The sequence below is a fragment of the Entelurus aequoreus genome, linkage group LG22 (assembly GCF_033978785.1).
Source record: "Entelurus aequoreus isolate RoL-2023_Sb linkage group LG22, RoL_Eaeq_v1.1, whole genome shotgun sequence".
Classification (NCBI taxonomy): domain Eukaryota; kingdom Metazoa; phylum Chordata; class Actinopteri; order Syngnathiformes; family Syngnathidae; genus Entelurus; species Entelurus aequoreus.
This window is the reverse complement of record NC_084752.1, coordinates 25,708,207-25,726,043: the sequence shown is the minus strand read 5'-3', so window position 1 is coordinate 25,726,043 and position 17,837 is coordinate 25,708,207. Positions and strand designations below refer to the sequence as shown.

Here is a 17,837-nt window from a genome sequence, read left to right as displayed (position 1 = left end):
TGGTTCCAAGTAGTTATAGGGGCAGTATAGATCATACCAGTGTTCATTCTTAAAACATGGAAGATCATTCAATCACTAAATATTTAACCACAATTATTATCAGAAAAAACACAGGATGGTGGTGTAAAAAAATCAATTAAATATTCAAATTATTTAATTATTCCCCATTATTACAAAAAAGATTTGAGAGAAAAAAAGTAAGAAGTGCATAATAACTCAAATCATTTGGTTTTTGCTCTGAAAGGGAAACTGCACTTTTTTTTTTTAATTTTGTCTATCGTTCACAATCCTTATGAGAGAAAAAAAGACAAAAAGTGTTGTTTTTTTCCTTGCATTCTAAAATGTGAAAATCGGCCCGTTCTTGTTGCTAGCAATGCAGCTAATGGGAGCAATCCATTCTACCTTAAAATCACTTTAAAAATGCATTCAAAAACCGTCAACAATATTTCATTTACCTGTATAAAAACCAAGCTGTTATTGTTATTGTAAGAGCGAACACTGAGGAATTATTTTTATTTTTTTTTAGCAATATTTGTATCGATCCGCCACCCTTGTTTAGATTCAAGAGCTCTAGCTTAGTGGTTAGCATGGCTTATTGTATCCTCCAATGGTGTGAAGTGTAGCATGCTTAGCCATTCCTCGTTCTCCAGTGGTAATGGTGCTTGTACAGAGGCGAGGATTAGTGACTCGCACCGTGGAGGGACGTTAGCCGCTAGCTAGCAACATTGTGTTGTGGGCATGATCAAAATGCAGTATTAAATGCTTTTATACAATTTATATAGTATATCGTCTATATCACGCAACCCTACAAATTTGTCTGCTACACAACTGCTTGGCTCTAAGGATTGAAAGCTCTTTATTAGTAATTGAATAATACACAGAACAAAACTGAGCATAAATATTTGTTTTGGATCTTATTAGACTGCATGTTGCAGCTACTGTTTACATTCATTTTACAATACCTTTACATAACAAATATCATATACAGCAAACACTATCTTATGAGACCAAACAACTCATTAAGTTCTACTGTATATGGCAGCGTCTTGCTTAGATGAAGCCTGACAACAAATTGAAATGTACTAATTAGCTGATCAAAATCTTCAAACACGTTGTGACATGACATGTCAATGTGTCACTTGACTTTTCCAAATACCTTCTCAAACTGAAGTTTATCCACCACCCGTCCAAAATGAGTGGAAAAGTAGAAAGTCTGAGGAGTGCTGTATCGCTTCAGTTTCAGTATGGACTCCTTCAAAGAGTCCCCGGTGTCCCCAAGAGTCTTAACATCTGACACAGGTATGTAGATGTCATGGCGTTGACCCCAGAAAGTCAAATGGGACACTCTGAGCGTGGTCTTTGAAGAATCCAGGTACATCATGCCCACCACCCTTCGAAGAAAGTGACTCGCTGTGTACAACATGACCCCGGCAAACACAGCGACACCCGTCGAGTAGTTGACAAGAAAGAGAGAGGCATCACCCATGAAATACAGGATGTACACCGGAGGCAGAATCACAACAGTGATACCGGTTTGCAGTAGTTTTATCCTAGAGATGGCTCGACAGAGCTTCATGTGAGGGAACTTATAAAACACGTCAAATTTTTGCGTGGAAAAGTCAGAGTACCTCTTGTGGGCTGTGGTTTTGGGATCAAATGGCTCTTGACAGCCATGATGGAGGGGTAAGAGTCTGGATGAATGAGGCACCACATTACAAGACAAATGTCCATTTGTGAGCTTGCATGATCCTCTTATGCAGGACAGGATGTGGGACCTTAACCTGCCTGCTAGCGCTGAACAGATCTAGGAGAAAACAACAGAAGTTGATACTGATATATTAGTAACACATTTCCATGGAAATACTACTCCAACACAAACAATGACATAATATTATGAAGAAAGAGTGTGAGAATTATTATCAATAAAAATGGACAATTGTAGGTATGTGCTTATTTTCCGCTGGCTGCATGTCCGCAGTGGTTTCACGCCTGATCATGCAATCTGAGTAGTGATCTGCCAAACCACTGTTTTCAGAGTTCAACTGCGTTCGGTTGTTTTCATCACCACTATCTATACACCAACGTTGATGACATACAACACATAGTCAAAATATTGAATTTTTGGGATTGAACAAGTCCTCACTCCACAAAGCTCGGACAAAAGTTGCCGAGTTTACACTCCACAAAACTCCCTTGCAAAAAATCCACAGAGTAAAATGTTCTTTGAAATCCCTTTTATAAGTTACATACGTATTTGTCAGTCTGCCAAATATCTTTCAAATTGATTAATTCACATTTAGATTTTTTTTGGGACCTCGCCCATTGCCTGTCCATTTGAGCAGCCATGTTCGCTCAAATTTTCCGTCATTCTAACCCTAATTTCATGACTTTAATCAATCAAAAACACACTATAATTGTGAAACCTATTTTTCTGGGGTTTTTTTGTTTAGCAAGATTTCCAATGACACCAACTTTTTAAAAAATGGGGTCAATATTAAGAAAGTTTTGACATTTTTAACAAAAAGATCACACCTAAAATATTGAGACCTATTGACTTTGTTTTGGAGTTGACCATAAACTGTTTTATAACTCTGTAACTTCCTCACTATTTTTCACATAAAAATGATAATTATATCACTGGAATCCTCTTTACAAGACACGTGTGATAATACTTGGTTTACTTGGCCCGGTTGGGAGAGTGGCCGGGCCAGCAACCTGAGGGTTCACGTCCGTTGTGTCCTTGGGCAAGACACTTCACCCTTGCTCCTGATGGGTCGTGGTTAGGGCCTTGCCGTCAGTGTGTGAATGAGTGAATGTGGAAATAGTGTCAAAGTGCCTTGAGTACCTTGAAGGTAGAAAAGCGCTATACAAGTATAACCCATTGTTCTTGTCTTGATAACATTAGAATGTGCATGTTTCCATACTCTACAAACCAAAACTAAACAACAACCCCACGATTGGCTATTGAGTTATACAATTACATAGCTTTAAATTAAAAACATTGGTTATCATTAGAATTACTCGATGTCATGTTCAATACAACATGTAAATATATATGAAAGGAACAAGCGGTAAAAAATGGATGGAAGGATGTGTCAGGGTCAAACGATGCTCACAGACTTGTGATTCCGGACGTCTGTTGCCATAATAAAACCGTTCGTCATTGTTTATTTTGCAAGTATGATTAAGTCTCTCACCATCCCCTTGGAACAGAATATAGAGAAGCCGAATACAAAGTGGTCGCAGTGTCCTGGGTCTCGTTTTTAAGGAAAACCAAAAAAAGACTGGTCGCTATTAAGACGTAGCTAAGCTACCCGGAAGTATAGTTAATCTACTTCCTACTGCTCCTCGCAAACTAATGCAGAGGTTCGCTGCTGCTATCTAGTGGTGGATGAAGACCACTGCATGTAGTAGATAGAGATAGATAGATAGATAGATAGATAGATAGATAGATAGATAGATAGATAGATAGATAGATAGATAGATAGATAGATAGATAGATAGATAGATAGATAGATAGATAGATAGATAGATAGATAGATAGATAGATAGATAGATAGATAGATAGATAGATAGATAGATAGATAGATAGATAGATAGATAGATAGATAGATAGATAGAGCTTTATTGATTCCTTCAGGAGAGTTCCCTCAGGAAAATTATAATTCCAGCAGCAGTGTACAGAATTTAAATAGAATTTAAAAAGTAAATAATGGAGGTATAAATGGAAATAAAATAGAAAATATAACAATACGAATAAAAATAAAAGTAACAATAAAAATATAACAGTAAAAATAAGAATATAACAAGAGAAACTAGGCAGTAGTGACCATGTTATGAAAACACACAGTAGGTGCGGTGAAATTAACCTCTGCAGTTGACCCATCCCCTTGTTCACCCCCTGGGATATGAGGGGAGCAGTGAGCAGCAGCAGTGGCCGCACCCGGGAATCATTTTGGTGATTTAACCCCCAATTCCAACCCTTGATGCTGAGTGCCAAGCAGGGAGGTAATGGGTCCCATTTTAAGTCTTTGGTATGACTCGGCCGGGGTTTGAACTCACGACCTACCGATCTCAGGGCGGACACTGTAACCACAAGGCCACTGAGCAGGTCCGTTGTTAATTGCACTGTTTTTTGTTGCAGTTTATTTCAGTATTGTTATTGCTTTGTTATCCTAGTAACATGAATCACATCCAAGGCAAGAGGAATTTGAGGCCAGCTATAAGGCCTTACTGACAACAACTCGTGATCTAATTGGCAATCGCAACTATCTATCAGGGCAGCACGGTGGCAGAGGGGTTAGTGCGTCTGCCTCACAATACGAAGGTCCTGAGTAGTCGTGAGTTCAATCCCGGCTTCGGGATCTTTCTGTGTGGAGTTTGCATGTTCTCCCCGTGACTGCGTGGGTTCCCTCCGGGTACTCCGGCTTCCTCCCACCTCCAAAGACATGCACCTGGGGATAGGTTGATTGGCAACACTAAATTGGCCCTAGTGTGTGAATGTGAGTGTGAATGTTGTTTGTCTATCTGTGTTGGCCCTGCGATGAGGTGGCGACTTGTCCAGGGTGTACCCCGCCTTCCGCCCGATTGTAGCTGAGATAGGCTCCAGCGCCCCCGCGACCCCGAAGGGAATAAGCGGTAGAAAATGGATGGATGGATGGAACTATCTATCAACTGTATGTTCCCGTTCGCTTACTGTGCACGGACGCCCATCCATCCATCCATTTTCTACCGCTTGTCCCTTTCGGGGTTGCCGGGGGTGCTGGAGCCTATCTCAGTTGCATTCGGGCGGAAGGCGGTGTACACCCTGGACAAGTCGCAGGCCCAACACAGAGAGACAGACAACATTCACACTCACATTCACACACTAGGGCCAATTTAGTGTTGCCAATCAACCTATGTGCATGTTTTTTGGAGGTGGGAGGAAGCCGGAGTACCCAAAGGGGAGAACATGCAAACTCCACACAGAAAGATCCCGAGCCCTGGATTGAACTCAAGACCTTCGTATTGTGAGGCACATGCACTAACCCCTAATCCACCGTGCTGTCCCCTGCATTGCTAAATCTGAAAGCATCTGGCAGATTTGGTACAGCATGGCAACATAAACTAGCTGAATTCTGATTGGATACAAATTAAAACTAAAAACAACAGCACTGGAAGGAGCATAATGAAGAGAAAATTAATAATTTTGGATATTTAGGGAAAGTCAATAAAAAAATAATTGTATCTTTAATTATGATCATGATTTCTGGTCATGTTAGGCCAGCAGAGAAGGCCTTGCTGGCCCTGGCGGCACACCACTGTCTGCATCCAGAACATGTAAACACTGATGGACTGTGTGACGTCACATTTTCGGAAGTAACGCGAGGGACTGCAGTTACCGCGAGAGCAGCTGCCTGGTTGTACAGTTCCCGAGACGAAAGCCCTAAAAAGTCATTCAGAGACAGAGGCTATTATTCGGACATTTTCTAGCCCGCCCGAGTCCGCTTGGACCGCGGGACGACATGCTGCAGCTGGGCGACGAGGTTTCGCTCTACACCGTCGTCTTCGTGGTGGTCCTGCTGGCCACCCGGAGTCCGGTGTGTTCCAGCGTCCTGACGGGCTTCCTCTATCTCTTCCTGGCCATGTTTCGCTTCCCACAGCTGCCGGCCAGCCGAGTCCGCCAAGTGCTTCACCCGGACGTCTCCGGCAAGGTGTCCGTGGTAGCCCACCGAGGCGGAGGACACGACGCACCGGAGAACACACTCGCCGCCATCCGACTGGTGAATCATTTGTTTCTCTTTCGAATCAGCATTACGTTTGACATATGCCGCCCCTGTGCTCATTAACATAAACGTATGCAGATTTGTCAAATTTATATAATTTTGCTCGGACGTGACGTCACTTCCGGTGTTTTCTGCGCGCGTTTAGCAAGGACTAGAAATGTAATTGATGGCTGTGGATAGTGTCAGATCTTGACATGCCAGAGCAATTCACAAGACTGGCTCGTTATTATAGTACAATCATTATTTGTTTCAGTTATACAAGATGTGGATCAGAATACTTTTAAAAGGTGCCATATGTAATAATTTCATGTCAACTCATCATTAAATGGCTCTAATATATCCATCCATCCATTTTCTACCGCTTGTCTCTTTCGGGATCGCGGGGGTGAGTCAAAAGGCATTAATAAATAATGTTCTTTTCGAATACCTTTATAACTGAAAACGGTAGTTCAGCGGGGATATGCTCATTCCAAAATTAGATTTACAGCCCCGAAAAATTGTTATTGATTTCATTTCGATGCCCCGCCCTCCACCGTTTGACCAATTAAAAAGTCTGCGAGTGTGTCACATGCAGGTTGACAGTTACGCACCGCGCTCTTCGTCGAACTCCTGCCACTGGTAAAGTTACTAAACATGTCAGACCTTAGTAAATGTAAAAGGCGTAATTACGATTCTCAACTTATTCATGACAAAGCCAGGAACAAAATGAAGATGTGTATTCGGCTTGACTTTGAAAGATGGAGACGGTTGAAGGCGGAGAAGATGTTTTCATCTGACGCCAAACTTGCTAATTTCGTCCTTCATAGGTAAGCAAGGCATTTGCGTTTTCTTATTACTTGTAATTGATGGAAATGGACATTTTGTATGTAAACTATATTGTCCAATACAGTCTATGATCTTGTCTAACAAAGCTAGTATGTTGGTGCAACGAATGCTTAGGAGCGAAGCAACATTTGCTGACAATAGGAGCAAAAGAACAATAAAACATTTATTTTTTAACCAGGATTGCTGAAGGTGCTGATTGAATATGCCTAACCCAGTCCTTCTCGAATAGTCGGGGCATAACAGGAAAATATTTGAGGTTAGGCCAGCGCTTCTCAAGCCATGAGGACTAAAAAGATACGTAAACAATGGTAAAATCAGTTCTTCAGTAGGTAAAATCCTATTTGGACAGTATCTGGAAAAGTCATGTTCACAGTTTGTGCCTTTTTGAGGGACTAAAAGATCATGATGCTCATTAGAGTCTCCATGGCTCCGCAACGGACGAAGCAAAGCTAAAAAGAGTAAAAAAGTTATGGAGGAAAACATGATTATTCCTATGCCGCACAGATCAGGAATATCCAAGTCTATATTTGACCTTGAATTAGACATCTAAACCGGAACAAAATTTTGTAGTTCTTTGAAGTAAACAAACACATGAAAAACTGGACTAGCTGCCGACAGCAGGATAAACAATTCCCAGCACCAGAACCTAAAGAAAGAGACGCCTTCCTTACTTACCGGTCCAAGCAGATGTATCAATGCGGTGGCCCCTAGCAAACACGACAAGAGCAGGTACACAAGAACCGCTGGTCACAAGACCGACTCGGATCCAGGACACCACAATGGCTGACGGCTCCAGGGCTACCGGGTCAGGCAGGTGGATCGACGCGGTGGTCCCCAACAGGTCGGCAGAAGAAGCAGGCCACAACACCGGACCAAAACCAGGGCTCATGACGCTCGACAGCACTGTAGTAGCCCTCGGCGCCGGATCAACAGAGCCACCGGATGGAATGGACCCAGGACGTAGCAGGTTCCGACCTGGATGGACAGGTCCCAGCTGGCCGCCAGATGCAGCAGCCAAACACCGTACCCAAGTGTCCTCAATCCTTCGGGCAAAATGTTTGTAAGAAACAGGACTAAAAAGATTAAAAAGACTAACCATAAATACAGTTAAAAGACTTAAAATATTTACCATATATTAAATAAAAAGCTAGTGAAGACAAACACAAGTATACACAAGTTGCCATCTTGGATTGCGCCCATGCTGCAGATAAAATGTGGTCATGATATTTCATGGGGGAAGTATGACTTAAAGTGACGTTTGTGCCAAAGTCCCACTTTATGTTGTGTGTGTCCTGTACCAGGCAAGCAAGAACAGAGCAACAGGAGTAGAACTGGACTTGGAGTTCTCTGCAGATGGAGTCCCAATCCTAATGCATGACGACAGTGTGGATCGGACCACGAACGGGTCAGGACCACTCAACCAAATGAGATTTGCTGACTTGGGGAAACTGGACGCGGCTGCTAAACATCGACTCAGGTAAGAGTAATTATTTCCTTCTACAATATTTGAAAATGGTGTATATATATACACAGTATATATATATATATTTATGTAATCTTTGGCAATTTAAAAGGCAAAAAGTTAGAGATCGACCGAGAGGATTTTTTCAGGGGTGATACGGATTATTGGTAGTCAAGGATATTTGGAGCCGATATTAATTTGCAGTAAAAGTTATTTAAGCATGAATAGTATACGGCAGTGAACAGCTTGGCAAGGCTTTAAGTTGTTTTTTTACATTATTTTTTAGAAAACATCGGACTAGTAGTGACAAATGATTTATTGCGGCATTAGTGTTGTGGTTAATTTAGCGCCAAACAAAATCAGGGGAATTCACAAGCACCTTTAATACGTGTGTCTAAGAGGAGCATCAACGTTTGCATTTCAAAATATGGGAAATCTCCTGGGGAAATTGGTAAAAATATGCTACTTCTCCGGACGCAAAAAGCAACTCTTCTCATGCAGGGTAAATGGGCTGGTGCCTGAGCAGTATTTATAACTATCTATTTGACTAATTTTTTTTAAATACTAAATACCGATATCGTACGTGTATATATTGTATCTGCTTATGTAGTTTTGTTGTAGTTGTAAACAAAAAAATAACTGTGCTAATGTATGTCAGTGAGTTTTAATTGGATCTTGTGCTTTTTGTCAGATTTGCAAACACAAAATGACAGTATTGTGCATAGAATCTGCTACAAACAAACTCAAAATAAAGCAATATGTATTGATATAAAGAGGCCGATACTGATATTTGTCTAAATACCAAATACCGTCGCCGATAATCGGTCATCTCTACCAAAAGTACGTGTTCTGTACCTCGCCCCTAATAGTCGATATAGAAATTGAAAGCAGACATATTGGCTACACAAATCCACCAACTACCATACATGGCTGCCGTCGTGTCCTTGGGCGGGACACTTCACCCTTTGCCCCCGGTGCCACTCACACCGGTGAATTGAATGATGAATGATAGGTGGTGGTCGGAGGGGCCGTTGGCGCAAATTGCAGCCACGCTTCCGTCAGTCTACCCCAGGGCAGCTGTGGCTATGAAAGTAGCTTACCACCACCAGTGTGAATGAATGATGGGTTCTACATGTAAAGCGATTTTGGGTACTTAGAAAAGCGCTATATAAATCCCAGGTATTATTATTATTATTATACATGGCTTTTTTTATTCTAGTTCCGCATGCAAAGAAGACTTGACAGTAACAACATACTTCAAAAATGATAGTGTATAGTGACACCTCAGTGTGACTCCCCATGAAACAAGTCGTTGTAATGACTCATTTTAATATGGTTTGACAGAAGAACGCAAGCCTTCCAAGACAGTAAGAAAAGGCGTGTCAAACCTAGTTTGGATTATGCAAAACACACCGTGTCGCTGCATGCATGCGTAAAGCAACATGTAATCATTTGGACTACAATTATTTTGATTGCTTCTAATAAGGGAAAAGTACAATTAAGTGACCAACTTGAGTATTTTAAATGTAATGAATCATTCAAGTTTACTAGTTAACTGTACATTTTCTTGCAAGTTACTTCTAAAACATCAATGTTTTCCTTTTGCTAGGGATAGGTTTGTCAAATGACTTTTTAAATTCTAGTTCTGCATGCAAAGAAGAAGATTTGACAGTAACAAAATACTTCAAAAATGATAGTGTATAGTGACACCTCAGTGTGACTCCACATGAAACAAGTCATTATTAAAATAATGACTAAAGGCGTGTCACACCTAGTTTGGATTAGGCAAATAAAGCCAAGGATGTATTTGTGTTAAAACACACCGTGTCGCTGCATGCATGCGTAAAACAACATGTAATAATTTGGACTACAATTGTTTTGATTGCTTCTAATAAGGGAAAATTACTAATAAGTGACCTACTTGAGTATTTTAAATGTAGTAAAATACTCAAAATACTCATTCAAGTTTACTAGTTAACTGTACATTTTCTTGCAAGTTACTTCTAAAACATCCATGCTTTCCTTTTGCTAGGGACAGGTTTGCTGGAGAGAAGATCCCAACACTGGAGCAGGCTGTGGAAGAATGCCTCAAACTACAGCTCACCATATACTTTGACGTAAAAGGCCATCCAGACCAGGTGCAGTCAACAAAAGAGATTTCAGCTCAAATGAAAGGATGATTAATCACAAATTGGGTTGGGACAAATTTTCAAAACCAGACCAGATATCACTAGTACTTAGGAGGTCATGACAAATAATACATGGATACAATATACTATAATGAAAAGCAACAATGTTCATTTATTGTTTGTCCTTTCAATTAGGTTACTGGTGGTGGTAGCAATACCATCTTTCAAAGTTTGGGAGTCTGGTGTATGCTTGCACCATCGTTGTACAGCTCCGGTTGTAAGATGAAATCAATCTCCGCACTTTCGCTGTCCTCTCCTTAGGTCCTTTAGGAAAGTTTGTCCGGTATGTCGTGCGGGTGTGAATATTTGAGCGCCTAACAATTCGATCCAATTCCGATTCCTGGTGTGGCGATTTACTTCAGAATCTATTCTAAATTCAACACTATAATCTATTCAAACCCATTTTCACAACGTATTATTTGGTATAATTATAATGAAACTTTGTTTGGAGCCACATTCTCATTTCAATGCGTTTTCTTTATTTTCATGACTATTTACATTCTAGATTGTCATTGAAGGCTTCAAAACTATGACAAAACTATAAAAGCATTTCAGGTGACTACCTCTTGAAGTTCATCGAGAGAATGCCAAGAATAGGGATGATGTTTGATAAGGAATTATCGAGTTCGAGCCTATTATCGAATCCTCTTATCGAACCGATTCCTTATCGATTCTCTTATCGAGTCCAGATAGGTTGTTGTATATGGGAAAAAACCCACAATATTTGGTTTAACAAAAGCTCACTTTTATTATATAATAAAAAATAAAATCTAATAAATATATAAATATTGACTGTTACCCACCTAAAAAAATAAAGTAAAATAAATAAATATTGACTGTTGTTACCCAAAGTATATTAAGTGGGATTTTTCAGAGAAACAAATATATACAGTAACACAAAAACAACCTGTCTCTGTGATCACTATATGTGTATAAATAATAATATAGTGTTAAATAAAATCAGTCCCTTGGGCACAAAACTGAAAATAATACAGCTCTCCAAAAAGTGCACTTCTGCTGCTATTTGACATAACTGTTTGTTATGATGCTTTGACATTTTTGCACTTTATTTCTTTATTGAAAGAAAATTCTATGAAGAGAAAAGTTCTTTGCAAATGTGGTTACAATGCTAAAAAATGAAAAGTTAAAGCTAAAAAAAGAAATACACTTTGTTGAGTTAACATTATTTCTTTATAGGGGGGAAAATGTTATGAGCTAGAGAATATAACAACTACACTACCCAGCATTCAACGGGAGTTACGAGCATGCGCGGTAGCCCCGAAAAGTGTTGCATGTTGCCACGCTGTGAAAGTAAACGTAGACAAATAACACATCTACAGTGTGATTTTGTTTTGTTTACAAGGAAAGAAAAACAAAAGTTAAAAAAGGGAGATATGTTGTATATACATGTATGTGCTGCGGTTGTTTTAAGAACGTTGCGACAGCTGCCGTAAAGGAGGTGCGTTGCTAGCCTGGTTGCTATGTTTCCGGTTGGTCGTAAAAGTGTTCGTCATGTGTTTTACCCTGCTAAAATCTCTCAGTAAAGTTATTCGATGGATTATAGCTTTTGTTTTGAACTTTATTATACCTTGGAGCGCTTTTTCCCGTCCATTGTTTTCCTGCTTTCGCTATCTGCGCCTAATGACTGAGCTACGTGACGTCATTTCTTGTGATGTCACACGGAGCATTTCTGGTCGGGACGGGATTCGAATAAAGAATCAACTCTTTTCCTTTACTATAGTGGTCTCGATAACGGGTACCGGTTCTCAAAAAGGGATTTGAGTCCGAGGACTCGGTTCTTTTCTTATCAAACAACCGGGAAAACCGGTTTCGAGTATCATCCCTAGCCAAGAGTGTGCAAAGCAGTAATCAGAGCAAAGGGTGGCTATTTTGAAGAAACTAGAATATAAAACATGTTTTCAGTTATTTCACCTTTTTTTGTTAAGTACATAACTCCACGTGTTCATTCATAGTTTTAAAAACGCATTGAATGAGGTGTGTCCTAACTTTTGGCCTGTACTGTATATGATATATATGTGTGTATATGTATATATACACGTGTGTGTGTGTATACATATGTGTATGTATATATATATAAATATATATGTGTATACATATGTGTATGTATATATATATGTTTGTGTGTGTATGTGTATATATATATATATATATATATATATATATATATATATATATATATATATATATATATATATATATATATATATATATATATATATATATATATATTTATATATATATATTTGTTTTTTTGTTTTTGTTTTATTGTTTTAATTGATTTTTTAAAAATTATAAATCGATTCAGAATTGAAATGAATAAAAGTCGCAATTTGAATGTTATTCGATTTTTTTTTTGCACCCCTAGCGTGTCTCTTTTGTCCAGGTAATGTATCTGGACATTGTCATCTTTTCATTCCCACAAAGCACTTGTTGCAAATGAAGCATGTTTAATCGATTTAGGGTAAAAAGTAAAACTAAACATTTACCAGCCCATGCTAGATCAAACCCACCATTTTGTGTTGCCATGTTGATAAAGACATGGTTTTAAGTTAATCTCAGGAGCCTGCTGTCATCAGTATGACGCTTACTCACTTTTAAAACAAAGCTAGACATTGTGGGTTGATTGTTGCTAGGCTACTCAGTGTTGCATTCACAGTCTTTACTAGATTTTCTAAGGGCCCGCATTTTTTTTCTCCGTTTTTTTTTTCCCTTCTTTGAATGACACACAGGCTGGGTCACTTGAGTATCGCTCCTGGGCCGCTAATTGAATAGGCCTGGTCTCCATGTTTGCTGCTGTTTTTGCTTGTTCACTGGCTTGTTTGACTTTTTTGCAGTAAGTAATGGTTGTCAGACTAACACTCTTGAGTTCCAGTGTGTTTGGATAGGAGTACATGCTCACAGACTGACCTGTAATAACCATGTGGCTGTCCATTCCTTGGCAGGCCGCAGCAGCTCTTTCAGCTTTGCACAAAAAGCACTCGGTCCTGTACAACAGCAGCATCGTCTGCTCCTTTGAGCCCAAAGTCATCTACAAGGTGAGACGGGCTGGGAGTGTGGAACCACCTGTGTGAGAATCCACAGTGCTTAGTTTAACTAGCTCGGGGTGTGAGAATCAAGTGCAGCAATTGATGTCCAACACAAGTGATGTCATTTTAACGAATGTACGGTGTCCTTCAGTGTCTAGAAAGGCGCCTAGAAATAAAATGTATTATTATTATTATTAGTACTAGACAGCAACAACACAGTAAACCCATTACAGGAAGCTGCTGGATTGTTGGTACGTTACAATTCACAAAACACACCCTTGCAAAAAGATACAATGGAAATATACAGGTAATTCTTAATAAATCCCCCCTAAAAAAGAGGAATGTACGGTGTCCTTCAGTGTATAGAAAGGCGCCTAGAAATAAAATGTATTATTATTATTATTATTATTATTATTTGTACCAGACAGCAACAACACAGTAAACCCATTACAGGAAGCTGCTGGATTTTTGGTACGTTACAATTCACAAAACACACCATTGCAAAAAGATGCAATGGAAATATACAAGTAATTCTTAATAAATCCCCCCTAAAAAAGACGTGTTTTCTTGTCTCTAATAATGATTGTGAACGATAGGCAAAATTCCCAAAAATGTGCAGTTACCCTTTAAGTTTAATAATAATGGTAATGTGTGTTAGTCAGAATGCCTCCTTTGCCAAGATAACCCATGTTCTTGAACCGGGTTCGTAAATCGAAAGGTTTGTACAGGCAAAGTTCTCAATAAGAAACAATGTAAATAAATACAGTGTCAAGATACCTGTGGCGGTGGGGGCGTGGCTATGGGCGTGGTCACCATGACATCATCTAGTAATTTGCATAATTTACTACAATGATATGATTTTCTCTAATTAGGCTCAAAAAATGTATACTTACTAATTAATAATAACAGTTTTGTTTTAAACGTCCATCCATCCATCCATTTTACGATATAATTACAACACTTTATGTACATATTTATATACAGATTTGAACAATAAGTTATTCACTGAAATATATTTATTAATTGTGGTTCTTACAAAAAATATATCTTATAAAATATAAAAGCTAAAATGTCTCTTAAAGCTCTGCCCCTTTAATTAGTGCATACTAAATAATTTAACTTTAGCCTACTACTACAACCATATTATTTACCAGCAACATAAAGTGAAACAGAGGCAGAGGTGTCCTGCCACAGTCAGTAACAAATAAACAGAAAACAGTAGTGGTCAAATACAAATAAGGCAACAAGAGATGTATCCTACACTTCTCTTTTGTAAAGTAAATCTGAACAGCCTATATGGGCATCTACATCAACTATATGATTTGCCTGAGAAGCTGGACAAGACAAAAAAATATATATATTTTTTTTATTTTTTTATTTGTGGCGGACGTAATTCTTTCGTGGCGGGCCGCCACAAATAAATGAATGTGTGGGAAACACTGAAATACAATGGACTCAAGCCTCAACAAAAATCCATATTTTAGTGGTGGGATGTCTACTAGTTTGAACACAATATAAAGTGCTATACAGTATTGTAAATAATAGAAACAAGGAGGTGATGGATCAACTTTCTATTAATTAACAAGCCTAAACATGCTGAACTGCGCTGTATGCGCTGCTCTGCCAACACCCACACACAAAAGTCACATTGGTGCCCTCACAAACAATCAGATACCACAAAAACCCTTAACTTTAACTACCATATTGCTACAATAATAAACATTTACTGTAAAATCCACCCACGTGAACATTGGCAGAGAAGCTAAAAAAAAAGCAGCGGACAGTGAGAAGGAAGCGGGCAAGGGTGGGTAGGGAAGGGGTGTGTTGTGCCTTAAAGACACGCTGCTGAAGGAGAGGTAGAGTATTTTCCTCTACAGTGAAATAAGTCTTCTCTGGCATATTTCCAGAAAAGTCTGGTCACAATTAAAACTTGCTGTGGTGCGAAGCCTGCTTTGTCAATAATTCCATACCTCATTGCAAATAGTCTTTTCTTTTCTTTTTGCTCAGTGGCCTTGTGGTTAGAGAGTCCGCCCTGAGACTGGAAGGTCGTGAGTTCAAACCCCGGCCGAGTCATACCAACGACTATAAAAATGGGACCCATTGCCTCCCTGCTTGGCACTCAGCATCAAGGGTTGGAATTGGGGGTTAAATCACCAAAAATTATTCCTGGGCATGGCCACCGCTGCTGCTCACTGCTCCCCTCACCTCCCAAGGGGTGAACATAGGGATGGGTCAAATGCAGAGGACAATTTCACCACACCTAGTGTGTGTGTGCCTATCAGTGGTACTTTAACTTTAAGTTTTTACTCCACTGCAATTCCCTCCTTTCCACTGTGGTCTTTAAAGTTATTGGAACTCATATTGAGTTAACCAACATAAACCAAAACTTGTCAAAAGGTAAAAAATAAAAAATAAACAGAAAAAAAGGCACAGATGTGAAGCACTGAGAAGTGACGTACTGGGCAACAAGTGATGTGGAGGGCTCCACCTACGCAACAATGCTGTGCCCTGCTTTTTGTCTGCAGGCACAAGACAAAATGAATGACTGAATGAATTACACACAGAGAATTGGTTCACTCACACAGAGGCATATCTGGTCTGACCAAAAAGTTTGTTAATCAAAAAGTTTTGCAAATAGAGGGGTTTGCAAATCGAGGTAGTCAGAAAGCCAATCTGTATCTGGTGTGGCCATTGGGCCTCCTATCCTGTATAAGGCAATCCAGCACGTTCCAAACATGCTCAATAGGTGTTGTCCATGCAAGAACTGGGATGTTTTCAACCTCCACATTGCCACATGGGGCCGTGCATGATCATCCAATCCAATCCACTTTATTTAAACAAAATGTTTCCAAAGTGCTTCACAACAATATTAAAAACAATATTCAAATATTATCCTTAGCTCCACCAATGACAGAATAAAAACAAAAAATAAATACATATAAAATAAATATGATTAAAAACGATTTAAAGGGTAAAACCAATTAAAACAGTAAATAGAAATCACAATTTTAAAAAAACAGAGGACAACACAACTCACGTAGTGTTAAAAGCCAGAGAATAAAAGTGGGTCTTAAGACGAGACTTAAAACACTCCACTGTGGGAGCAGTTTGAACATGGAGGGGCAGAGTGTTCCAGAGCTTAGGGCCGACCACAGAGAAGGCCCTGTCTCCCCTGGTTTTAAGTCTGGTCTTGGGCACTACGAGCTGGAGCTGGTTCTCGGACCTCAGAGAGCGCGCAGGATTGTAAATTTGGATGAGGTCCGAGATATACTGAGGTATAACATGATGGTGGTGGATAAATGGCACAAAAAATTAATTTCTTTTATCTCCCAAAATACTGATTGGGAGCTAACGCTATTTAGTTACGTTGTCATGGGGATGTCAAACGTCTTCTTGTGTCCATTCCAGATGAGGCAGACCGACCCACAAATAGTCACCGCGTTGACCCACAGGCCATGGAGCTTGAGTCGCTTTGGAGATGGCTCCCCGCGATACTCGTCGCTCTGGAAACACTACTGGCTGACATTAATGGATATCGTGTTGGATTGGGCCCACCATCACGTGCTGTGGCGGCTGTGTGGCATTTCAGCCTTCTTAGTGCAGAAGAACTTTGTCTCGCCGTGAGTTTGTACAGCTCAATCCGTCGATGCTTTTACCCCAGCCCTCGTCTTCTGTGTCACGTCGCATATTGCTTCGCTCTTTCACAGGGACTACGTACAGTACTGGAGTCAGAGAGGAGTGGAGGTGGTCGCCTGGACGGTGAACACCGCAGTGGAGAAGCAACACTACCAAGAGCTGCTGAAAGTGGGCTACATCACAGACAGCCTTGTGGAGGACTGCGACCCTCACTACTGACACTCCAACCCCACCGGTGCCATCCTTTTAGTACGCACAACATGACTTTGTGCATGTAGTATAAACATGAATGTGTTCAGAGGCATTGTTGTGCCATGACGTCACAGGAAGAGCCTTATAGAGATCAGCTGTGTCACATTGACTCGACGGTGACAAGACCTTCCGCCTGACCAGCAGCCGAGGCTTAATGTCTGCAATGAAATGTAAAATCAATACTACAACCTGTTTTAAATGTTTATAATTGCAGTTTTTGAATGTAACACTTGGTATACACAGCAAAGACTTCCAATGTATTTTCACCTGTCCGCGGTTCTTGCTTCAGGAAGATATTTCCTCACCGTCTTCATTGATTAGCCGCGTCACTAACACCTTTTTGACGGACTATTGCTCTTGGGTAGCGGACCCAGGTGAGTGACCCACATAGTAGAGATAATCACGGTGGATATCACTCAAGGTAAGCCTGTCTGAGCCGCTTTTGAGCAGACTTCTCATTAGCGGCAGTGCAAAGACTGATGTCCCACTCATGAACTGTGTTTCCTCATAGTCTTCAAGGGGTAATTAAAATATACCTACTGTGTGTGTGTATATATCGTATAAATTGTGAAAAACATCTGCATGTTGATGAATAAATGTTATCATATACTCTTCTTGTGTGTCATACAATAATATAGTGTCCACACACCAGAGCTTTTAT

At 40.0% G+C, this 17,837-nt stretch overlaps 2 protein-coding genes across 2 annotated transcripts; one reads left to right on the top strand and one right to left on the bottom strand.

The window, feature by feature from the left end:
* Positions 1–839: 839 nt before the first annotated feature.
* LOC133639206 (transmembrane protein 186-like) lies at positions 840–3,354 on the bottom strand. The gene is made up of 2 exons (XM_062032346.1): positions 3,198–3,354; positions 840–1,804 (listed from the first exon to the last, which is right to left on the bottom strand). The coding sequence occupies exons 1-2, from the start codon at positions 3,198–3,200 to the stop codon at positions 1,136–1,138; spliced, it is 672 nt and encodes a 223-aa protein (XP_061888330.1). The 5' UTR covers positions 3,201–3,354; the 3' UTR covers positions 840–1,135.
* Positions 3,355–5,351: 1,997 nt separating this feature from the next.
* On the top strand, positions 5,352–17,779 carry LOC133639205 (glycerophosphodiester phosphodiesterase 1-like). Its single transcript, XM_062032345.1, has 6 exons — positions 5,352–5,762; positions 7,892–8,067; positions 10,085–10,190; positions 13,205–13,297; positions 16,697–16,908; positions 16,996–17,779. Exons 1-6 carry the CDS (start codon positions 5,505–5,507, stop codon positions 17,141–17,143), a joined length of 993 nt encoding a protein of 330 aa, XP_061888329.1. The 5' UTR covers positions 5,352–5,504; the 3' UTR covers positions 17,144–17,779.
* The last annotated feature ends 58 nt before the right edge of the window (positions 17,780–17,837 follow it).